General features: G+C 37.0%; 2 protein-coding genes across 2 annotated transcripts in view; one reads left to right on the forward strand and one right to left on the reverse strand.

Moving 5' to 3' along the window:
• Nucleotides 1-66: 66 nt before the first annotated feature.
• LOC135206965 (mitochondrial-processing peptidase subunit beta-like) lies at nt 67-6,594 on the reverse strand. The gene is made up of 9 exons (XM_064238522.1): nt 6,439-6,594; nt 4,040-4,261; nt 3,348-3,524; nt 3,003-3,154; nt 2,349-2,533; nt 1,838-2,013; nt 1,167-1,274; nt 679-882; nt 67-425 (listed from the first exon to the last, which is right to left on the reverse strand). The coding sequence occupies exons 1-9, from the start codon at nt 6,529-6,531 to the stop codon at nt 285-287; spliced, it is 1,458 nt and encodes a 485-aa protein (XP_064094592.1). The 5' UTR covers nt 6,532-6,594; the 3' UTR covers nt 67-284.
• A 2,508-nt stretch (nt 6,595-9,102) lies between these two features.
• Nucleotides 9,103-25,461, forward strand: part of LOC135206969 (uncharacterized) — a 35,023-nt gene continuing 18,664 nt past the window's right edge. The window contains exons 1-5 of the mRNA XM_064238526.1: nt 9,103-9,294; nt 12,346-12,534; nt 13,660-13,823; nt 14,158-14,311; nt 19,105-23,842. Coding sequence (XP_064094596.1) covers nt 12,355-12,534; nt 13,660-13,823; nt 14,158-14,311; nt 19,105-23,842 — 5,236 coding nt within the window. The 5' untranslated portion in view covers nt 9,103-9,294; nt 12,346-12,354. The remainder of the gene's footprint in view (nt 9,295-12,345; nt 12,535-13,659; nt 13,824-14,157; nt 14,312-19,104; nt 23,843-25,461) is intronic.

Below are 25,461 nucleotides of genomic sequence, written 5' to 3' on the forward strand. Positions count from 1 at the left end.
AGCAAAGCCACACCCACATTAAAATTTTAAAATCCCTTAAAAAAAGTTAAAAGAAAATGCTACAAGTATACTTTACATCTTTATTATTAATCTTTTACGTATGTACAGTACAATAATTCTATGTACACAAAACTGTGCCACAATACAAAAAGACACTGTAGTTGACTCCTCAATCTGAGAATACATGGAATGAAAATAAATACTATAGAGCCAAATAGATCTGATGACATTGAAAACAAAACAGGCCTGAAATTGCTTACAGTCTAGCATTATTTTAAATACTCTTATACCCTCAACCAGTACATGCTGGAGCGAATACGGTTGTAGTCAGGAAGAGCTTCGCAGGGCCCGACAGCAGCAATGGCAGGGCACTTGTCATAGATGTAGCTGTAGCATGTGTCTCTTACTACCTCAGCTGTCACAGCCTACAATGAGAAATAGGGTTGGGAATTAAGAAATATACATGGGATGATGCTAAAGAGCAGAAAAAAAAATATATATCCCCAAGGGGTAGTACTGTCAGTACACTTTAAGCAGTTCACTGTATGCATTACTTTGAGTTTTTGCATCATCCTTTCAGCCCTAGTTGCAACCCCTTTCATTCCTTTGACTGTATCTTCATTCACATTCCCTTTCTTCCATCTTACTTTCCACCTATTTTAAAATCCCATATCTCACCTCAATTCTGGCATCAAGTTCGTGCAATGGAATACGTCTGTTGTAGCAGAGCATCTGGCGCCCGATGTCTTCACAAATTGGGGTGGTGCCATCAAGCTGCAGCAAGAGGTTTGTCCTCAAAATGTTCTTTGCTCGCTCAACCTCAAATTCTGTTACGTTGGTGCAAAGCCTCATCCACTCAGATTGAAGATTGAAGACAAAGTCCTACAAGGAGAAAAGATGAACAATCATTTTGGCAGGAAAACAATTATATGTTCAACTTTACTACATAAATATACAAATCATCTCCATACAGAACCCTGTGTTAGTCATAATAAAGTTTTATGATTCAAAAGGTCAGACAGGTAGTCAATGTAAAATAAATATATACCTAGTTTTTAACTTCAAGCCCACTCATGAGACAAAAATGTGAAGTAGATACCATTTTATTTCTAATGTAAAGCCAATTCAAGTAACATAAATGTCTTCTCTAGGTGTTAAGGACCCACCTCAATTTTCAAAGGTTCGCATACAAAATACAGTCCCCAAAGACCAGTGTCCTTGTAACACGTATTGAAAGACTGGAAGGAGTGGCAGAGATTCCCTAAAACTGCAGCCTGTAATAAAAGACAAAAACATTAAGTATGCTGTTAATCACAAGCATCCTAAAATTAAACAATTTTTAGAAAATGATTAGAAAATTATAAGTTACAACTGGCATATTTTTCTTCATCGTTCCTTCCTCACTGTGACCCATTCAGCCAATAAAATAAATGCCATACAATTATATAGTCAAGGAGAAACAGTATTTTTTTTTTTATTTACACATATGCTTTCATTTAAAGTCAACATTACTACTTTTACCAATAGACTAACTTTTGCATCCATAATTCCCCTTCAAGCAGTAGCTTACCTATTTCACTTAACTTCTAAGATTCCCCCACAAATTCATAGGTTTCTTTTGCAAGACTTTTATTATATAAAATTAAAACTAGTAGTAGTAAGAGCAAGGTAAGTTATTGATTTGTAAACATGAGTATACTCAGTCCTTTCACTCTTCACTTTATCTACTTTTCAGTGGTCTTTGGTTCAAAGGCAACTTATAAGTAAATGCACCAAAAACTTGTAAAAATACCTAAAAAGCAAATAAACAAAAAAGATACTGCAAATATAACCATACCTGGGCAAGGTTAGATGCATTGTTAGCACCACCACCATGAGACCTGTCCCAGGAGCCAATGATGGTGTTTGCAATCATGAGTGGGATGTTGTCTGGATCTGCCCATCCTGCACCTTCAACTGCCATTGCAATGTGTGCTAGTGGCATACTGTCGTCACGGACACGGATTTCAGAACCTACATTAGTAAAAAAAAATAATTAGTAAATGTTCCCTAATATCCAAGTCTAGGATAGAATAAAATCTATACTTTGAAATACATGAAATATTAAAGAGTAAGTACACATTTACTTTACTTGTACTTTTTCTCTATCTTTGTGTTTATAAAGAGACTTCTATAAATTTTTATTCCAAAATATTTACCTGGTGATTATAAGTACCACAAAGAGCCAAATGTTAATTACACTTGTAAACTTCCTTTCAAAGAGTATAACTTTCAAGACACCCTAAATCCACAAAACACTGATACTAAGAAACTACACAAGAGAAACAAACAAGAATCTTGCAACTTACCAGTAAAACGACATGGAGCAACTTCAGGGACATCTCCAACATAAGACCCTCCAAGACCCCTGAAGTGGTCCTCAGCCAGTTTTACAAGTGATGCATGATCTACACCACCAGCACCAGCCAGGACAATGCGTGGGCCCTTGTAGTGGGTTTCGATGTAATCTACCAGATCTTTGCGGCTGATGGATCTGGAAATTTTGTCAAGCGTTATATGAAATCTCTCGTCTCTTAAAACTTCCTTTAAATTATCCAGAAAACTGTCAGCAGCTTATGCTGACCAAAATTCAATTACTTTAGTTTTCAGTACAGTAGAAATGACCCAAAATTAATCACAATGACATGAAAAGAACTAGTTAGAGGATGGAAATATTGTTCATGATCATGGGAAATATGGAAAGTCAGATCCTTATCTAAATCTGTACATGTCTCACAATTTTGTTAATGGAATTTATCTAGCCTGACAAAAAAGGAATTATAGGAAAAGTTTTTCTGTACAAAGACTGAAACCCATTTGTATTCATTTTAAAACTGAAGCACTACAAGACCAACTTCATTAACATGTGAAGCTGAAAACTGGCACAATTAGGAAAAATAAAAAATAAGGATCATTTCTGGAAGCCTGAAATTCTGCATCAGTACATATGTTCATTAACTTACTTAATGTTCTTGGTTGGGCCAAGAATTGTCCGACCTAAAGGAGTACCCTGGAATGCTACAGAATGTAAGTGATCGAAGACTACTTCCTGAAGGTTGCTCTCGACTTCCTGCATCTCACGCAAGATCACTCCACGTTCACGCTCTATTTCAACCTAAAAACAGACATGTCGTAAAACATAGTAAAAATAGAGACGTGTAATAAAGCAATGTTTACTAATATCTACAATTTCCTTGACAACAATTATCAAACATTTTGAGATTATCCTCCTTCAGTGGATTAAAAAAATTAAACAGCCTAACTACTATACAACACAGCCTAAATACTATATAACAAAGTATACTTACCTCACCGAACTTGCTGTTCTGGATAATGTCGGAGAGGAGTTCAACTGCCTTGGGAACATCACCAGCAAAACACTTGGCATAAAAAACAGTCTGCTCGCGAGAAGTGTAAGCATTGAGGTGTGCACCCATGTTTTCTACTTCCAACTCGAGATCAGTTTGAGATCTCTTGGCAGTTCCCTGAAAATTCAAAAAGCAAAATTTTAAGCATAACAGAGATATTTAAGCATAACAGAGATAATGTTCTGAAGTCTACTAATCACTACCTTACAACAATCATATTCTAGTACAACCACCCATAAGTCAGAATTATCTAGGATGGCACTTCTTATAAGAGATGAACATTGTTGGCAATGTTATGCAGAACTCTACAAGGGTAAGGATAAAATTAATGAACATGAAGCAATCACACAAGGCAAACGAATACACCAAAATCATGAGTTTTGCAGTAAGGTATGATGGCAGTATAACCATCTGTAGGTTAAAACTCACCCTCCCTGAAGCAAAAATGCTATCATATAAATTCTTATCTACATTATACAAGCTCGTATTTGTGTACAGACATTTCCTGTACAAAAAACTGTTTCACGGTATCATTAATTCTAAGAGGTCATACCTATACTAATACAATTATAAATTGTGAACAAATTTAGAAAAATATACATCACAGTAACATTTATTCCTATTAAACATACCTTAAACGCCATGTGTTCAAGAAAATGCGCTACCCCATTGTTAGCATCTGTCTCAAAGCGTGATCCAGTGTCAATCCATAATCCGACTGTAGCTGTTGGTGACCCAGCATCCTCAGTAGCTACCCTCATGCCATTGTCCAAAACTGTTACACGGGTTGGAGGGACATTCAGGAGGGTCTGTTCGTAACTGGCCGAGGCAGCAACTCCATACCATCTGGCAGGCTGAAATTCAATAAAAAATCACCTAGTTGTCTTCATAATCCAGATACAATCATTTTTTCACATAACGGAGAGAGTAGCTTACGGAGACTTCTGCATACATAAACAAACCTAATCTTTCCTAGAATGGTAGGTCCTGACCAAACCAGATCTCATCTACCTAACCTACAGCAATGGGCCCTGACATGGAACCCTCCCCCCCCCAACGAAATACTAGTCAGTAGGAACCTCTTCCGGTCGGTGACTGGTGGGAGCCAGGCTGCTCAACTATATTGTAAAGTTTTACCCTACTTTTATCTAACCTAACCTTAAATGATGTGACAATACCTGACCATAGGGTTTCAGAGACAGTGCAAGCACGTTTTTTGGCAATATTTCTGTAACGAACACTCTTATCAGAACGAGATTTTGCTATAGTTTATTACACCCAGTGCCGTAATTTATAAGGGTATCGTGAATCACTAATCGTCAAGAATAATGACACTTGTCCTTTTACCAAGAGACAAAAACTCTATTATCCAGAAATGGATACGAACACAGCTATAAGACTAGTACACAAAACGTGGAAATTGGTGAAATTAGCCTATGTATTGGAAGTATATACATTAATGCATTACTATGACAACTAGAATTCATGGAAACAGTTTATGATAATGCATCAGCCTATGTGTGAAGCTCCAATATGTGGCAATGATGATTTTGCCATTCTTAGCATGCAAACATTAAAGGGTTACATTTATTTCTGGCATACAGTTATTAAAAAAAATCAAAATACTAATACAGACTTAAATCAATGAAAAGTTCTAGAAACACTGGATTGTATCTACTTTAGAAATATCTGTAATTTTTCGGGGTAATTTGGTTGCAAAAAAGGGATAATAGACATTTTGAAGTAACAAAGTAAAGTTAAACTAAATAATGAGTAAAGTAAATAATTAAGGGAATAAAGCTTTGCACCTCATAGTGTCGTTGTCTGCTGCTCGTAACTGTGTTTGTGGAGTGAGTGCTTAGGAACCAGGAACAGCAACGTGGTTCAAGTGCAATTTGGAGTGAATTAAGACAAAACATGTGTAATTACAATCAAATAAGCACTGTGGAGTTTCATTTCTGATGGCAGTAAGGATAAAAACCACCGATTACAAGGTAAAAATGAATTCAGTTCAAACCATAACCCCGGGAATAACAAGTTTCATACTTTCACTAATGTAGGCAACAAAATGTTGTTTTATTGTGCTGATTACAGCTGCAATCTTGAGCAAGATCAATAAAAGTTACATATACGTACACACTAACATTGTTCAAATGAGTGCTGGGAAGGCTGGGAAAGATGGTGGATAGTCCGTGATTAGAACAGCCAGCCTGACGATGGCCACCATATTGGATTCAAAACTGCCTTGAAAACAAATTTTACGAAGAGCGTCACAAGCTTAGGTATTTTAGTTCGTATGGGGCTTTCATATATCACATTATGTTGACGAAACTTCAACCTTTTGAATGGTATGCTTAGAGTTGTAATTGTATTCTTGTTTCACCAATCAAATATAGAGTGAATAGGGTAAAAAACTGCATGGTACAGGGGTGGACCATGTACGATCAATGTGTACAACCCCAAAAAAAGTACATTATAACACGTCCTGACATTGGAGATGGGCATCAGACGCGACTTGTTGTTGGTGAGAAACGGAGCTAAAGACCTCTACTTCCGGTGTCAGGACGTGTTATAATGTACTTTACTTGGGGTTGTACACATTGATCGTACATGGTCCACCCCTGTACCATGCGGTTTTTTACCCTAAGACCCGGCCAGCGTGATGATGGTGGGTCGTCCGTGATTGTTTACCCTATGGGCTACCCACAGTAGCTACCTATCAAAACCAGCGTAGGTTACGGTAAACCACCACAAATTGCAAGTGGTTAATATATGCAGCATATAAAGTGAATCTGCCACCTCGTGGGAAATAATTCTGATTAAAATGGCCTACGAAGAACTAACTTACAAAATAGAATGTAGAAAGTCTCGGCTGACCTGACGTCCCCAGATAGGAACCCAGCTGAGAAACGACGGAGATGGTATTGCGCTCACCTTATCTATCCAATATATCAAACCCACGCCCAAATTCCTTTCTAACTTATAATCTAATGACACATCGCGACTAAAAGAAGCCCCTCGTCATAGCTACCTTGAGGACGACGGTCCTGTTGGAGTAATTTTTGAGCAGAGCTCCAACCGGTCGAAGGAGTCGAGACATTTTTCCAACTACAGATGATTGCATAGACCGGAGGCTCGGTTACTAGCATCACGTACCCTGATCATGGCTATGTTTCGAATATATTTTGGTGTTATGATGAATTTAACTTAGTTTATTATCATTATAAATTAATAATATTGAAATAGGATTTTTTTGTTGCCATATAAACTAAAGACTTACATATTTCTCGTAAGGGATTTCAGCCTTATTACGTCACGATAGGATGACTCGTTTTTTACCGAAGTTTTGTGGCAGCGTTTTTAAAACTAGAAATTGCAATCTGCCGCGATTGTATTCGTTATTAACGTAAAAATAACAAATTCATGAACAGTAAATGAAGAAAAACTATGCAAAAGAAAGCACCGACTAGACGAGATAGGATTTTAGCTAAACACCAGAAAAATAGAAACAAAAAAAAACTATATTGAACGTCACTAGAATGGAGAAAGTTACACTATAATTGTCAAGAAATCAAAAGGTTATGCGGGATTTAACCAATCTTCTTCTTCTTCTTCCCAGCTTGTTCCCATTTTTATATGGGGTCGCCGTTTCGGATGAGCCGTTTCTATTTGTTTCTATCCTGCGCTTCTACCTCATCAATTCTCTTCTCATGTAAGTCTCCTCTCACACAGTCCTTCCATCTCTTTCTTGGTCTCCCTCTTCTTCTTCCTTGAACCTCCAACCCCATAGTATGTCTCCCAGCGTGGTCCTCATCTCTCCTCAACAGGTGTCCATACCATCTCAGCCTCCCCTCCTGCACTTTCTTTGATACTTCCACCACCTTAGTCGACCCCCTTGTGTAGTCATTTCTGATCCTATCTTCTCTTGTCACCCCAGACATCCACCTAAGCATTCTCATTTCTGCCACATCCATCTTCTTCTGTTCTGTTTTTCTCATGCTTGCTGTTTCCGTACCATACAGCATTGCTGTTCTTACCACCGTCTTGTGAAATTTTCCTTTTAACCTAAGCGGTACTCTTTTGTCACAAAGAACTCCAGAGGCCGCTCTCCAGTTGTTCCAGCCTGCCTTTACCCGATGTTTTACTTCTTCCATACTTCTTCCAGCATTAACAAAAGATCCCAAATACTTAAACTTATCAACTCTCTTTATTTGCATTCCACCAAGCTGAATACTTTCTCTATCATCCCCAATATGATTACAAATAAAACTAATGGAACATAAGAAACGTTATTCAAGTAAGCCAATAATTGAATTAAACGGATTGGAACCCTCATTTTCCAAACTATATTATTCGGAGAGCACCGAGAAGCTAAATTATAAACTTATATACAGCGGCCAAAGTTTATGACGAAATCCTGATAAGTCCCAACTCTTATCAATACTTACTGTCCCTCTAAGCCCGGTTAGTGGTGTAAGTTAATCACTGGTTTGGATTCATCATTCAAGTGGTTTCAGGCCAGCAATGGACCCTTGCCCGAAGGCGATGAAGAGAATAATGGCTCTATTTTATACATCTGGACTTGTACCAACTAAACGAGGTGCCTTAACTGCTAAAGTAGGGACTAATAACTGTTAAAACATTTTGGCTAATAACGACAGTAACATAGTCGTTGCCATGTTTAGCATATATGAGGAAAATATAATATTATCAGCCTAAAATTACCTTAAAACAGTGACCTTCGTGCAGTTAATAATAATGAAAAAAACGCTTATAACAATTGTGTATTGCACTACCTTTTTTAGTAGGCGCATGATTCTGAGAGCCAAATGCCAAACGGTATGCATTCCATTCATGTTTATTCTTAAAAATAAAACATATTACCATTTCGAAATAGGCATCTTATCTCGATTTTCGGATATTGTGAGTATATACAGGCTTGGGATATAGATATCATATGCACTTTATTTTGCTGTTTCCGCTAATTCTTTAACCTTTTTCTTGTAAATAAAGCACACGCGTCTCTATTTTTGGTAACGATAGCTCTATGGTTGCCTAAAACAACTATGCTACCATTTGTGGATGTATGGATCCCATTCTGGTTCAAAATATATCCTGTATCAAGGCATTTTAATTGCATCCGTAAAAGGTAATCTAACAATTATGATTTTACTCGTTTTTGCAATTAAAAATTACCCAGGTATTTTTGTTTTTACAAAATAAGTCGTTATGATAACAGACTCATATATTTTGGGCGGACTGAAAGTGATAATTCTTATTATGATGGAATAATCCTTTGTCGGATTATTTCTTTGAAAAAAAATATCGTAAGACTATTTTCTTCATCTCCACGAACATTTTATGGAACAATTTCTTATACAAAAAGTGGATTAATATTCTTTAGCAGCGGAGATTTTAATATACATCTTTACATCATAAACGATTCATTGACGAGGGTGTCAGCTTTACAATGGCACTCGAAATGGCAACGTGAAATCACGCAAACTTTATTATCTCATGTCTATGCCGGTTTCATATTCCATTTTAGTTTTCCATCTAAAATAACAAGAGCCACATTAAAATATATTTAACTGCAAGTTCTTTTATAGTTCTTTTAATCAGGAATAATTAATTAATTAAAAAAGAGAGCTAATATGGGTTAACCTGAGCACCAACCGGATGTCAACAAGTAGAGAACCAGCGGCCATGTTTTTGAGAGCGGTGTTTGTGTGTGTTTATTTTTGGACGGGTGTGTGTGTGTGAGAGTGTTTGTGATATTGACGCCCCCTCTTCTCTCTCGCGCGCGAGCCCTCGGATTACCTTCTTATTAGTGTTTTAATCAACCAGGGACTATGGAAAGGGGGGCCAATTCCCGAAATCTTGCCGGGTAGGCCTATACTATAAGTGGGGAGCCCACTTCCACTTCTTCGAGCTGCTGCTGCTGCTTCTTCCTTTCTTTTTTTTTGTTTCCGCTTCGCTCAGGAGAGGTATAACACTGATTCACCACTATAATAAGATATAGGCGGGTGATTTTTACCCTTCCCTTCCCCCACCCCCTTTAGTACTATTCCTTTGCCTTTTATTTCGTTCCCTTTGCAATTTAATTTTCCTTTCAATCGGCCGTCGTGGTCTACACCTAGGGCTAACTAGGCTAATTCAGTACCTTAAGCGTAACTATTTGAATTTTGATGATTTAGCTACGTTGCAGTCGTAGCTTTTAAAAGTCAATTTTGCCTTATTTTGTCATCCTAATTTGCCTTAGGTATGTTTTGCTTTCAATCGGCCGTCGTGGCCTAGGCCTACTGGTATAGGCTACCTAGCAAATGCAGTACCTACTAAGTACCTTAGTGTAAGCCAGAACCCTCGCATAACCATTTGAATTTTGATGGTTTAACGTTGCAGTCATAGGTAGCTTTTAAAAGTCAATTTTTCCTTATTAGGCTAGTTAGTAGTACCTATTTTGCTTTCAATCGGCTATCATGGTCTAGGCCTACCTACGTATACTACCTACTAGCTCCTACCTATAATTCAGTACTTTAACATAAGCCAGAGCCTTCATTATATAGGCCTAACCAACTGAATTTTGATGGTTTAACGTTGCAGTCATAACTTTTAGCTAGTACCTTACTACGTAGTGTATTTGGGTAAAATTATTTTGTCATATTTTGCCTCATTACATATTTTCTTTTAAAATCGGCCTGTGTGGTCTAGTACATCTATACTAGTATCAAGCAATACCTTAGCGTACGCCTAACTATATTTGCATTTTGATAGTTCTAAGTTGCAATCATGTCCTTTAGGTACTAGTCTGTATTTGCCTTATTTTGTCTTCTTTTGCCTCATTAATTTGTTTTTAAGTAGGCCATTGGAAATACATAGGCTCATACTTAAGGTAGCCTATTTCAATACCTTAGCCTAAGTCTAAGTTCACATAGGTAGGTACGTAGTTGCTAACCATTTGGTTTTTGATGGTTTTAAGTTCCAGTCATGACAATTAGCCTACTAGCTATATATTGCCTTATTTTGTCTTATTTTACCTTGTTTTATTTTTAAATCGGCTGTTGTGATGTAGGTATGTTGGCCTATATTTCAGTACCTTATCGACCTTATCTTTAGTAAGTTATCGTAACCCTAAGCCTGAAAGCATTTGAGTTTTGATTCCTAGTTTTAAGCATTAGCCTAAGCTCGTACGTTTGCCTACGTAAGTCGAGTCCTATAGGTAACTTTGGTAGATCTAGTAAGTAATAGGGGCTAACTGCATTTTTAGCTGCTGTCATTGTTAGCTTTTATTTTGCCTTGTTATTGTCATTTACCTATTTGTTGAAATTGGCTGTCGTGATCTGTGTAATATGGTAATACAAGAGGCCAGGCCTTAGACCTAACTATTTAAATGCTGGTTTAGCTATTTGCAAGTTGCAATCGTGGCTTTTATGTTGCCTCCTTATTCTGATTTTTATGCTTTTAAATGGGCTGTTGTAGTCTGCACATAACACTATTTCGTTAGCCTATGCTTAGCATGTAACCTTTTGAATTTAGGCTTAGCCCAATTGGTAGGTGGCATTAGGGCGTATGGCTTTTATATTGCCTTATTACTATACTTTTTGTTTTTTAAGTGGCTGACTTGATGTATTTATTATGCTAGTATATTTCAGCCCAAGCCAATAGAACTAGGTATAGGTACTACTATGTAACCGTTTGAAAGTATGACTACAGGCATCATTGTTTATTCTAGTCACCATATGAATCATTCCTTTTACATTTTAATTAGGTATTTTTGCATTTATATATGAAAACCTATTGTAGCATATAATATATGATATATATTACTTTGTGATTGTGGATAATTACCAATTAATTCAATTGTGGATAATTACTCATTTACATATAGTATACTTTCCAGAACCCTATTTTTTGGGGGGGAATACGAGAATATGCATCCTGTATTAAGTAGAAAATATTTTTTATGAAGTCCTAAAAATTACACAAGTAACATTATTTTGATGAATAAGTGATAGCTTAATTCCCAAGATATGGTTTTTTTTTTTTTTTTTTTGTAAAGTGGGTTGTCATGTCATTTCAGATGTCTCATATCTTGTTCACATTACATGAGTCATCATTGCACAGTTGCACATGCGTAGTGTTAGTGTTATGTCAGTCTTGTCATGTTTATTTAGGCTATAGTTTAATATCAATTGTTTTGGCATGTGTTAACATCCCTGGTACACATGTGATACGTAGTGTCATTTTACTTCATGAAGTCGGCTATTGTATAGTTACCAATGACACTGGTATTTTTAGAATTGGTAAGATATGATTTTTCTGATAATTCTTAATGTGATTATGAAAATGATTAATTTCTATAGCAAATATGTAATTTAACATATTACATTACAATCTACTGTCTAGCAGTGATCAGTCCCCCCTTCTCCCTCCTCATGAGGGAAGACTGGTATCGAAGGTTAGGTAAGCTCTCTCTCTCTCTCTCTCTCTCTCTCTCTCTCTCTCTCTCTCTCTCTCTCTCTCTCTCTCTCTCTCTCTCTCTCTCTCTCTCTCTCTCTCTCTCTCTCTCTCTCTGGAATACAGTTGAAAGTGCAAAAAGAATGGTTATGAATTCATAAATCATTAGATAAGCAGTCATAAAATTATAGCTTTAGTTGATGCATTTATTGAGAAATTAGGTACTCGCTATGCATATACAGTAATACATGTATGGGGAAAATAAACCGTTAACATTTTTGTTATTGTGAATGTTAATAATTTTGAATTTACCTAGTTTTAGTCAATATCATTGTATTGAAATTGTTTTGGCATCTATAACTTTTCATTTATTACTACCCTTAAAAGTATAGCAATTCAGTGTATTCATGGAACCTTTAGTTCACTAATGTATCCATTCTGCTGAATTTCTGTAGTTTTCATCAAGATTCTCACTTTATAGGATCTGCGTATGGACAGGGAGTGGACATATCGTCCTCCCTTGTTAGTGGGAGAGCGAGTTGTGTGGCTCGGTGGATCTGCAGGATTAGGAGAAATAGAACCTTGTGATTATGGACCTCACCATGGTTTTGTCCGTTGGATTGGCCGAGTGCCTGATATGGGCGCTAGCTGGACAGTGGGTGTAGATTTTGTAAGTAATATTTATTTTTTCCTGTTCATACAAAATGCAAATTTTTGCCTTCAATATGCCTAAATGTTTGGTTAGGGCAGACGTCTCATCTTAGGAGAACCATAGGACTGTCACCTGTCACTTTTATTTTCTTAATTTAGCATTCTTATCCAGAAGTTTGCTGTCTAACTTGCTGTAAAACACTTTGAATCTTATAACTTGCTTTCTGATATATAGTAGGCCTCTGAATTCCCAAAGGCAATACCTGCTGGTGATCTCACATCCTACCTTAAGGTCCTGTTGTTGTGCATAAGTTTTTAATCCTTTTTGTAAACTCATTTTAATTAGATTGGATTGATTATTTTTTTTGTAATTGCTGTTCTGTGCCAGTGGTAGTTCAAGAGAATGAAACAAAAAACAAGAGCACTCAATTTTTTATGAATGTCTCTTTTATCCATCTACCTCCCCCTCCCCCACCAGGGGACCGATAGATACGTACACACACATGTAGCATATCAAGACAGTATTAAACCTGATGTCAGAGAATGGCACACCTACATATTCATAGTTTGAAATTCCAGCATTTCCTAATTATTGTTCTGATCATTAATTAATTGGAACACATTAATAACTATAATAACTAGAGAATTGTTCCTTGACACCATTTTATATGTCCAGGGTATACGTAGTTGTGTTGCAGATTTATTACCATTGGTTGGTTTTTTGGCTTGGTAAATAATCTGGTCTTTGAGAGCAGGGACACCATTCGTGTACGTACATATGGTTTAGTTATGTAGTTAATAGTAGTATCCATTAGGTTATTGTTCTTACTCCCTTACCGGAAAATTAAGTATAAATTCTCAGAAAGGAATTATGCATTGAAGTTGTTGCATTTATTATACAGCAATAGCATTACTTAGTCTCTTTGCAAACTTGAGTTTGATAGGTCTTTCAGAATTAAGGTTGTATGTTGATTGATCTGTACCAAACATGTGCTTTTAAATGAGTAGCTAAACAATGTACATAGATGTTTTAATTGTGTGTTTTTAGGGTCTTTTGCTAGAGTAATAGTGTTTAGTTTTACATATGACTAATATTCACTCATTCATTTAGAGGTCAGTATGTTAATTTTGTTAGTTTTTCCAGGAATCTGAAATGACTGGTGGCTGTGATGGTGCTTGGAAAGGTAGACATATATTCACTTGCCAGCCAGGTCAAGGTCTGTTCTTACCCGTATTGTCTTTAATTAAAGATGAGGATTTCTATGGCAGAAAGCAGACTACATCTTCAACAACAGTGAGTCAAACTGAGTAAGTGATGTAGATTTCTAATCTTTTTTATTTTCCAGTCATTTCAGTCATATTGGACTCCTCTTGTAGTGTATATGAAAATATTTCATTTCCTTTTTTAGTAAGGCAATTGTGTTTATATTGAAAAATTAGTGTGCCAACCTCCACCGTAAAAAATCTCTGTGTATGCTTATTGTTTATGTATATAAATAATTGGATGAATAAACTTAAGTTCTTTTGTACATATTTGAGTGAAACATTTTCATTTTACATGCTTGGGACCTTAAGGTATTCCATGACAAGAGATTGTTATAAATCATTATAAACAAGACATTACAGTTTGTAATTTTTGTAGGACAGCTGTCTCATCAGCGTCGTCTTCTCCGCGAAGTATGGACAACAAGCCAAAACCTAGTTTAGATATAAGCCTAGCTCCTGAACCACCACCGCCCAAAGTAAGGTCCCCCTCAGCTCCGTCATACGAAATCCATACAAGAAATTATCTGAAGGTAAGTATACTTGCATTATTCATTGGTAGATTGATGTGACTGGTGTTTATTTGAAGATTTAGTTCTTGTGGCTTTGTTACAGTGATGACAAATTTTTTTTATTACTTGGCTAGAAGTATTTTTCTGTTAACTTTATAAAGAATTTTTTCTGATATTGTATACAATATTTCTTTTAGAATCGCAGAGAAAGATTAATTAGGATTTTTTGTGTCAATTACAACAGTGACTGTTTTTTCAATGTGTTTAGCTTTGAGTTAGGAGCTATGTGGATGGCTCTCCATACTCTGGCATGCTTTTCATGTATTGCTATTTTTTCTTGTAGAAAGGTCTTAATTTTTATTTTTTTGAAATGGCTGATTTGTAGAATTTCACCTACATGATGTTGCCAACTTTTAAAGGAAACCTGTTTTTACAAATCCTAGAATTTTTTTTTTTTTTTTATCAAAAGCTTTGACAGAAGGGAATAGATGCAAATATAATTGTAACATCAGTCTTATGTTTTTGTTTGACTTTGAAGGTTTGTGCTTGAGCATATATGAAAATTACTTTTATGTAGTTGCAATTTAACACATTAATTAAGATCTATTGTTTATTTTGTCTCACAATGTTAAAATTCTAAGGAAAACATTCCAGTGCTGCATAGGATCATGTGACTATACATTCTAGCTTGATGAATTTTAGTTGCAGAAAGATGTAGATTTGTTAATCTCAAATTGATGCATTTTTGTATTTTTTCTATAAGAGCTCTTTAGTGAGCTTGCATGGTAGTTTTGAGTGTGTGCATGGCAGTTGGAACTTACACACTGCTTGCAACTAATACTGTATTTTACTAAAATAAAATATTGATTGATTCATGTTTGCATTTTATTATTAACCTTTTTTTGTTAATTTACCAAGAAAATGTTGGCCTTTTGTTCTTCAGCGTGTCAAGGGTCTGTTGTTTTTTCTGATGACATCGAGGGTAACTGAATTTCTATAACTCATCACCTTAGTGTAATGTTGACATAGAAATATGGCTGATAACACCTCGCTTCTTGTAGGCATGTGATTTTGCCGCTTGTCGTTTAGTCTTTGTTCGCTGGTTCTGTTTCTGTCAGGCATACAGCTGTGTTGTTTTGGACCATTCGTTTTTCAGTTTAGCTCGGTACACTGAATTGAGGCACAACAAAAGCTATCCTGTGTTGGAGGATGTAAGTGTGTTACAGTGTATTTCTCTTGATATTCTTTTAGCGATACACTTGTATGGTCCTTTACATGTACTATGTATACTATACAGCAGCATAAAAATTAGGTAATAATGTGTATCTTTTTGAGTTTGATACAATGACATGTTGTTTAGGATGTCATTATGCTGATTTCCTATACTCTGTGAAACTAAATTGAATATATCAGTTGGTCTTTTGACTGAACTTTGCAATGGAAGATATATTGGACCTTTTGAATATCATGTGAGAGTGGCATGGACAAAGTTGAAATAAAAAGTTTCGAGGAAGTCTTGACATTGGAAAAAAAAGTATCGATACACAAAAGTTAAGAAGAGTTTATGCAGCTCTCCTAAGAAATGTAAATAAAAAGTTAGACTCGAATCCATAAGAAATTTGGAGGAGCCTGAAGAAGACTACCGAGCAATTTAGAACCTGAATCACAGGATACCATAGAAACATTTTTGGAGAGGCTAACTTTTATACAAAGCAAAAGTAATATCAACACTGAATTGGATCGTAAGGTATAGTAGAGAAATGTGTTCCCCATCTTTAGAAAGTAAACCATGTTGAAAATACTTGTTAAATCAAGTAAGGAATTAAAGATTATACCAGACGCTGTACAGCAGTAGAAAAATTCTGACTCCAAGTAAGTCGTGCATTAAATTACATTGGAGTCTGTATCAAAACAAAGATTTACAGCCTCCTTAATACAATAAAACTGGTTGCATTCAAACAGTACTTTGTATGGATAAAAATGTGTTTGCAACATGCAAGTAAGAGTTCATTCAGTTGATAACCTCCATAGGGGCTAGTGCCATCAGTCTACCTCATGCAGTGCACTTTTGGCATTAGTACTTTGTTTCTTTGCAGTGTTCCTTCAGCCCTATCTGCAACCTGTTATACCTGTTACTGTGCCTCTTCTCATATTATCTTTCTTCCATCTTACATTCCACCCTATCTTAACAAATGTTTCATAGTGCAACTATGAGGTTTTTCCCCATTACACATTTCAACCTTCTTACTCAGTTTCTTTTTTTTACCACTGAATGACCTCATTGGTCCCAGTGCTTGACCTTTGGCCTAAATTTTGTAATCTATTCAGTTGGTATGAATTTAACATCATCAGGTCAGGTCACTAGGATGACAATTTGAATGATAATTGAAGATACAGTAGTACACAAAAAAGTACTAAAGTCACATAAATATCTGAATTTGTAGTCAGGACTATAAGATTGGCACATGCAGTAATTATGTTTTTATAATTATGTAAGGAACAATATGTTTGATATAAAGCGTACTCATCTATTTTCAGCAGCCCTTATTTAATTGAAATTTTTTTTTTTTTTAATAATCGAGTTAGGAATTGCCAATCATCACTCAGACTCAACTCTCTTCAAATGAAGTAATTAATTATAAATGGTTTATGCTATTTTAACGGCTATGAAATATTTAGTATTTGGTTTTGTAAAACATGAAATGTTATATTCTTAATTATGTATTCGCCCAGTGTTGTAGACAGATTCCATTCTTAAGTCTCCACAGAGTTCTCTGGGAGTGATATGTGCACGTTAGGTGCAGTGTGAATTTCAGGTTTTGGTAGGAATAAATATGTCAAGAAAATTTAGTCACAATCTTTTTTTGGTTATTGACTTTTCCAGGTATGAAATGCCTACAAAATACTCTATTAAATAAGATTAAAATTTTGGTGTTGAATCAAGCCCTTTATGCAAAATGAATGAGTCAAGAATATTGGTCAGTCTGGTTGAGCTACCTGATGATGATATCCTCCTATAGTATAAATGCACAAAAGATTGGCTAATAAGCTTTATTTAATGTCCATTGCAAATCTCATTAATGAATCTGTCATTCTTCCCTTATTTGCCCTTCAAAATCTGGAGTTCGTTTATTTGATACTTAGCAGGTCGATTAAAATCAATCATTCAAAAGAAAGATGACCAGTGTACTAAATTGACATATTTTGTCTCTGTAAAGTAAATAACAATTTAACAGGCAACCAAATAGTACTCAGATGTAATGAAAAGGCCAATTTTACAGGCAACAAAGTATACCCCTATCTTGGCCAAGCCAGAAGAAAGCTGTAAATTGGTGGGTGGGGTTTAACCATAATAGAACTGGTTCCCTCTCAGAGGGTAACAGGTTATTTTATGTCAGGAAAAACAGGAGTTGGAAAAAATCCTTGGTTGGTAGTAGAGATAAAAGAAACCAAGTTCACAAAGAGTGACCAAGATACGAGCCTGGAGGAAAAAAAAAAAGAGCAGCGAGTGAAGTTGCCTAGCTGTGGAGAAAATACATGTGAGAGAAGAGGCAACAGCTTAGTCATTGATAAACTGACTTGGTGCTGGTCCTGTCATGGAGGAATAATGTTGGTTTACAATTCACAAAGTATTAAAGGTAGATACTTTAGTAAAAGAAAAATAACAATCTTGATTTACAAAGACCTAGTCAGTTATAGCCACCCTGTTAATGATTGTGTAGTTGCACTTAGACCAACAGTTGGTCACACTTATTCATAAAATGTAGGTCCTCTCTTAATTATATTCTCTGTGACTGGCCCTGACCTGCAAGAAGCAGAAAAGTGTGCAACAGAGAGGTAAGTGACACCGTCAGTATTTGACGGGCTGAGAAGGAGAGCCAAATGTGGAAGCATCTGAAGCAGCTGATGCTATAGAAGTTTTCTCAGTTCAGCATTTAAAGGATGAACAGTATGTACAGTGATAGTTGTTTGTATTTTTGCTTGTAAGCCACCTATGTATAAAATGGAGGAAAAGGTGAGCAATTTAAGGAAACTGGTATAGTAGTTGTTTCACGGAAGTAAATGCAAAGAGAAAGTTTATTGAGCAAATGTATCTGAGAATAGATAATGCTAATGGGGAGATGTTGTATGCAGTGAATGAATTTTGAATTGTTGATGAATTGGAAGGAGGCAGAGCTGAGGAACACAAGAGTGGATGAGGTGAGTTTATTTTGGTAACTTGCAAAGTGACAATTGAGGACATCAAGTAAGAGGTATAAAAATGTAAAGACCTCAGGGAAGTTGTATGACTAGATTTTAATTAAGGTGAGAGGATAGCCAGGAGCAGAACAGTGAGAGTCCAGATTAAGAAAGTTTGCAGGTTGTGTGTTTTTACAAGTTTCTATGTCTATATGGTTGGTAGAAAATGAAGCAGATTTTCATAATTTACAAATAAATGTAACAGCTAATGGTAGGTTGGAAGAAGAGGCGCGTCACAGTGCATGTTAAGCAAGGAAGGATGTGTGGAAAAGGGTGGGAAAAGACTGGATATCAATGGAAGCCAAGGAGTGAATGTATGAAAGAACTGATGAACCAACTATGGGAGTATGGTGTAAAAACAAAGTGAATAGAAAAAAAGTGATAACATTACAATAAGAATTTATTTATGATTACATATTTGTTCAATTGTAATGCTTTTCCAGATAAAATTGTATATTTCATAGTAAATGTTAATTGCAATATAGTATATTATAGAGAAAAATCCTTTATGTCAAAAACATCAATAGCTCAATGAAAGAAGCCTTACTATTTTACTTACTGGAATTTATTTGCAGCGAACTGGGCCCGAGATGGATCCGTCCGTATGTACTGCACTTGGTGTGGATGGGGTACTGGACAAGAAACAGCCTAAGTTTACCCACCAGGCCAAGGATAAGGGCTCTAGCTTCTTTTCCACCACTGTCACTTCATCCGTTTCTTCCTCACCAGCCACCACTACATCTACAACCATATATTCTTCTTCTGTGTGCTCATCTACCACCTATACAAGTAAGGAGATGGTAGCCGGAAAATTAACTCATAAAGGGGCTCAGGACACTTCTCAGATTTCCAGGAGTGTAGAACCAGAAAGTGCTGTGAGAAGGGAGAACTCTCAGGCATCAAGTGTTGGAAAGAGTACAGCTTATTGTGAATATGAGGATTGGTCCGAAACTGGGGAGTACTCTAGTGAGACTATGATTAGAAAGTCAAGCTTATCGTCTAATTCAAGTGTGAGACAGTTGTCCTACAGAGCAGGCCAAAACAGACAGTCGAGTGTATCCACTCCATCCAGCCCGAACCTTAGTGATTACCAAAGAAATTATGGAGTAAAGTCTAGTGTAGGTATGCATAGTTCAATGCTGGACATTGAAAAGAAATCTGCTTCTTTAGGAGGAGGTAATGTGAGGAACAAACCAACTCTCCAGAGAGAGAAAAGTGGTGGATTTCTTAATATATTTCGTTGGTTTAGGAATAAAGACAGAAAAAAAAGATCGTCCTCCATTGATCGAGTGAGCACCAACAGTGGAGGAAGTGTGTGTAGTCTTACCAGTGCAACAAGTAGTTTTGCATATGTACCAATTATGAGAAGTAAAAGTGCAGATAACAATAAGATGTCTAAGAGAGGATTAGAATATGGTATTTCCAGCAAATTACTAACCCAAGAATTATCATCAGAGAAAATGAAAAAGAATTGTAGAGATGAGGAGCTAAGTAAGAGGCTTTCTACCATCAGTGCATCTTCTGATTCTTCTTCAAAGGGAGGATCTCGTAGCACTACTGTTAGTCGTAAGAAGAGGCCAGCACCACAACCCCCAGGATCTCCAAAAAATAGTGAGTCTGGATCTCTGAAGTCTCACAAGAGTTGTACAAGCCTCCCATCTAGGGATGGTAAGCGCACTGCTGTGACTGATGAGGTCTCAACAAGTATGAATATTCAAGGTCCAGATGGGAGGAAGCTTCAGAAATCAAAGAGTGAAGGTCTGATTTACACCAAAACAAAGCGAAGAGCTCCTTTACCTCCAGCCCATTTGGTTGCAGAAAGAATGAGAGCTCTAAATTCCAATGAGGGAAATCAGAGGGAGGTTCAAGAAATGGCCAAAAAGCGCCAGGCCCCTGCTGTTCCCACCAAAAGGGGAAATCGCCCAATTAGCAACATATCTAGCGTAAGTTCCCTTTCTCAGTCTCCATCTTCAGCCTCCACTACCTTGAGGTCTCATAGCAGCAGTGTGGCTTCTAGTGAGACTACAATTAGTCCTTATTCAACTGAATCCTTTAGGCTAGAGAGTGGTTACCTTACCCAAGAATTAAAATCCTCTTCAAGTCCAAGCATTCCAGAAGCAACAAAAATGAATCTCTCTCCTCGTCCATGGTATAAAAGAAAAAAGAAGCAGAATAAGGAAAATACCAAAGACTTGAAAGATGTTACAAAAAAGGAAAGAATCTATGAGAGCTGGATGCCTGACATCCAGTTCTCCCGTAGCAAGATAAGCTTAAGTGGAAGTTTTAAACTTGGGAAAAGCTCAGATGAAGATAGTACGCTGAGAAAAACGAAAGAAGACGAGAAGAAAGAAAAGAGGAAGTCTCAAGTTTCTCTTCTAGCAAGTATTAGTGAGTTGGATCGAGCTGCTTCTGAACAAATGCAAAGAGAGCTGGAAGAGAAAAGAGCAAAAAAAGAGTTGTATGACAGCAAATTCTATAAAAGTAGTGAACCTCACATTCTAACTCAAACGGATTTTTTACCAGGAACAAGCGAGCTCTCAGATATAAGTACTCTTAGTTCAGTTGGTACTAGTACAACTTTGAAATCTTCCAAAGTGGAAAGTGATGAGGAGCTATCAAATAATGACAATGGGATATATGACAATGTAAGAAATGGTGAAGAAGAAAACCTGACAGTACAAAGTTATACAGAGCAAGCAACTCTGAAGATAGAGGAAAGAAGTAAATCTTTAAACAATGAAAATACTTCTGTACGTGGCACTCAATCTACTGGGTCCGTCCCACAAACTCAACCTATAAGAAGTGACTCGGGTGACACAGATTCATCTCCGACCCCACCTGTGCGTCCAGCTAGGGAGTCTCCACTACAGAGGGCATCTTTTGATGCAGAATTATTTTACAAACTTGCCAAAGATACCCAAAATGCATCAGGTTCTAAGTTAAAGACATCACCTGTTGTAGCCAAAGACCAAAAAAGACAACAGAGTGATGATGATGATGACCAACCTCATGAATCTCTGTTGAGTCAATTCCGAAGGCAGAGCAAAAACTTTGGTCTTCGGATGAACAACTTTTTCTCTCCAGATGTTTCTACCATACTAGAAGCGTCGGAATCCATGACGTCATCTGCTACAACTCCTGCAGATGACATTTATGATGACCTCCCTGTACCTTCTTCGGTGGGGGAGTGCGGCAGAAGGGACTCTGTACAAGATGAATTACATAGTGAAATGAACTATGATCTCCGTCTTAACACATCTGAAGCAAGACAAATTATGAAGGAATTAGCAGATGTAAGACAGGAAATTGCTTGGATAAATCAGCAGGAAGAAGAAGAAGCAGCCAAGAAGAAGGATAAGAAGAAGGGTGACAAGATAAGGGAAGAAGTCCTGTTACTCCGGGAAAGAGATAATTTTGCTCAGTGGCAAAATGTCATGAAAACTACAACAACAGAGCAACCTGAAGAAAGCTCACCTCTTCCAGTTGACGCAGAATACAATGAGCGCAAGTTGAAGTGGGTTTGTGAAGTGTGCACTTTAATAAATCTACCATGGAGGCTGCAGTGTGAGGCTTGTATGGTGCGGAGACCAATGAATCCAAGAAGAATTGAGGAGGATAACAAATCTGGAACAATGGAGCTTACCAGTTCGCAACCGAGCGTCTCTGGTGAAAGCCCCGTGACTGTAATTCATGAGGAAGAGAGTCCTGATGATAACAGGGAAACTGAAGAGGCAGATGTTGCACCAGTGGAAACTGAATCCCAGGGGGCAGAGTCAAGGCCAGCAGATAATAAGAAGAAGCGAGATATTAACTGGGAAAAGGAGCTTAGAAAATATTTCATGACATTTGATGAGCATGTGAGAGGAGGAGGTGAAGCAGAGGAAAGTTCACGGACAAAATCATCAGGCAGTAAAGGTGGTACTGAAGGTGACACTCCATATGGAAAGATTACAAAAAGCTCAAAGACAGCAAAGCCTTCACTTGTAAATGATGTCAGTGCTACAGGTGCAAAACCAAAGATCAATAAAGCTTTTGTTAACAATGGAGAAGTCCAACACACTTCTGCACCAAGAGACATTGCAAATCACAAAGATTTTGAAAAAGAACCAAATATAGAGGCACTGAGAAAAGCCAGAACAGCAAGATTTATGAACGGTGTCAATAGCTCTGAGAGTATAAACCTGGAGGGCACTGACAGTGAAACAGCAGCTGATGAGAAAAAGTCTCTAAAAAAGAAAAAAGGTGTTTCGAAGAACAAAAAAAGTAAGTCTTTAGACAAGGAATTTTACAATGGACCTGAAGATGAAACTGCAAACCAGTCAGGTACAATTAATAATTCAGAACAGCTGAATGGTACTTCAGAAAATGACTTAGGCATTGGTATAGCCAATGGAACCGAAAGTTCAGAGGACAGAACATTTTACAACAAGAATTACCGTAAACCGTTGGTAATGAAACCAAGCGGTGTTGTTCATAATGTCATCAGCATCTTCAATCAACTAGAACAATTACAGCAAGTCCAAGAAAAACCAAAAGTGACAAGGAGGCGCTCATTCAGTAACGTGATAGGAAGAACTAGAGCGTTTGAGCAGATGAATTCAGCTAACAATAGCCCTGAATTACCAAGGAGTCAGAAGAGTTTTAAGGAGAGTCCGAGTTTTCCTAGAAAGAATGATTTGATGAGAGATAAGGACATTGTTGCGGCCATTGCAAAGTTTGATGAGATGGCTGCTATGGCTGAGGTGGAGAAAATTGAGAAGCAGAGAGTCAAGAATGAGATGTCCAGAAGGAAACCAAAGTTCTCCTATTTATTCTCTAAAAAGACAGATGTCAAATCGAATGAAAATGGCATAACAGACGTTTCCAGAACTGGTATGCAATCCTTGCATGGTCAGCAGAATGGCAGCCATTCCAGTACATCCTCAGATGCCATCGTGAGAAACGGAGTGTTACGCACCGAAAATAGGAATCGGTCAATGTCAATAGGATCTGGTACTTTTGAACTTATTCAGGCCAAAGACTTTGAAAGTATTGAGGCTCAGCACAGTGAATGCTCGTCTCCTGCAGATGCAAAGAGTACAACATTAGTCCCTGTTTCACTTCCCACAAATCCTCAACCCTCTGCGGTTGTACCCCAGATTGTCATAGAGACAGCCCAGGACCAAACTGCTCCTCTCCCTGTAAATAATGATAACCTATCTTCCACAGCTAGCACAGGAATTGAAAAGAAAGAACAAAGCCAAGATGAAAAACATGAGGTTGAAAGATTAAGTCAGCAGCTCACTGTTGCTGATGGCATTGCTAATTTCAAAGGTAAGTTTGTGAGTTTTGACTGGTAGGCATGTATTGATTTTTTTTTTATTAGAGTAGCATTATATTCAGACTAGTATATGTAAAACATACATTTTTTGGACTTGAAATTTACATGCATGTTAAATTCAGGTGATCGGTCATTTTTTAAAAACCTGTATGATTTCTCCTTATCAAATTGCTTTTGTTCTCTTCTTCTCCAGTAGAGCTGTACATCCGTACATTTAAACTTGGTATTGCATCTTTCTGTAATGTTGTGATATGTAAATTGCTTGACCTGCTTTACCTGTCATATATCTTTTATAACTAAGTTAGGGTATCTTGCCATTATTTAAGGATATGTTAGCTTTCTTTCTTGTTTTCTTTAAATCTTCAGCTGAAAACCTTATGGATAAATCAACAGACTGTAATCCCAAGATGGCTCCAATGGGAAATCAGCCGGCAGACAGAAAGTTATTGGAAAATGTGATAAATTAATAAATACTATGAAGAAATTGAAAATAACTGTTACACCTGATTTCAAGATACATCAGTAGAAAGCAGGAATGATTATGCTCATTTCTTAATTAAACAGTTGGAGGTCAGAAGATTCCATAATTGCACTATGCAAACTATTACACATTTTAGCTGTAGCCAAATGAAAACTCCTAGCGAAATGAGTATAATATTAAACCTGATACATACTAGGACATTACATTCAGTACTGTTTGCAGCAGCAGCAGCCATCCTAGTATAGTTACAGTTGGCCTAGACACTTGGGAAACCAGTTTGCCTTCTGGGATGACCACTTGCAGCGTACCATACGTGACATTCTGTTGATGGTACTAAATGGCATTCACAGCATCCTTTTAGTGACAGCTACATTGCTCTGTGCCTTTAACTTCTCATCCACTTCCTTTGGTCTCATCCCATCCAGCTGTCCAATAAGAGATCCTTCGGGCCAGCCATAAGAAAGTCTAGAAGATGTGACTCAGTGGCCTTATGAAACTTAATTTCTATAAATGAATGATTATCCAGGAACTGGCTTTGATATTACTGTAACATGATAGTAGTGGCTACATGCGTATGCATCATGTCAAAAGTGTATCTGTTTTTTCTAGAAATAATACATAGTTGTTGTTTTTTATTGTTGGTATGTTCACCTTGACTAGTCTTTGTGGAAGGAGCGCTCTTTTTGGAAATCCTCCGCTTCACAGCATTTCTGTTTCACAACTTTTTGACCTTGAGGAAGTATCCAAACTACTCTTAAGTGAATTCAGAAAAGGGAAAAATACCTTAATTTACTTGTTAAAAGCAAGAAAAGCTTGGAAATTGGCAAATGGAAATCATTTAGGAGAGGTCAGGAATCGACACCCTGTACAAGGTCCTTTGCAGCAGCCCTTTTGTTTTGAATTGCAATGCTTTTGCCCTATTACGTACACTGAATCTGTTCCTTTTGTTTTCTTCCCAATTAGCTGTCAAAATTATTTTAATTTAACCTCACTCTAGTTTTCAGTTCTTATTTAAGAACAAATCTTTTAGGGATGCATTTTCTGTCTGGATAAATGACTCAGTGGTTCCATCAAACCTTTAGCCATGGGGGCCTCTAGAGTTTAGTCACTCGCCACTCCCTGCTGAGATCC

Source organism: Macrobrachium nipponense, chromosome 31 (genome assembly GCF_015104395.2).
Source record: "Macrobrachium nipponense isolate FS-2020 chromosome 31, ASM1510439v2, whole genome shotgun sequence".
NCBI lineage: Eukaryota > Metazoa > Arthropoda > Malacostraca > Decapoda > Palaemonidae > Macrobrachium > Macrobrachium nipponense.

Coding starts and splice junctions, on each gene's coding strand:
- LOC135206965 (XM_064238522.1), bottom strand. CDS start 6,531: ATGCAATCATCTGTAGTTGGAAAAATGTCTCGACTCCTTCGACCGGTT. Junction 4,262..6,438: donor ACAGGACCGTCGTCCTCAAG/GTAGCTATGACG, acceptor ATTGAATTTCAG/CCTGCCAGATGGTATGGAGT. Junction 3,155..3,347: donor AGAACAGCAAGTTCGGTGAG/GTAAGTATACTT, acceptor GTCTGTTTTTAG/GTTGAAATAGAGCGTGAACG.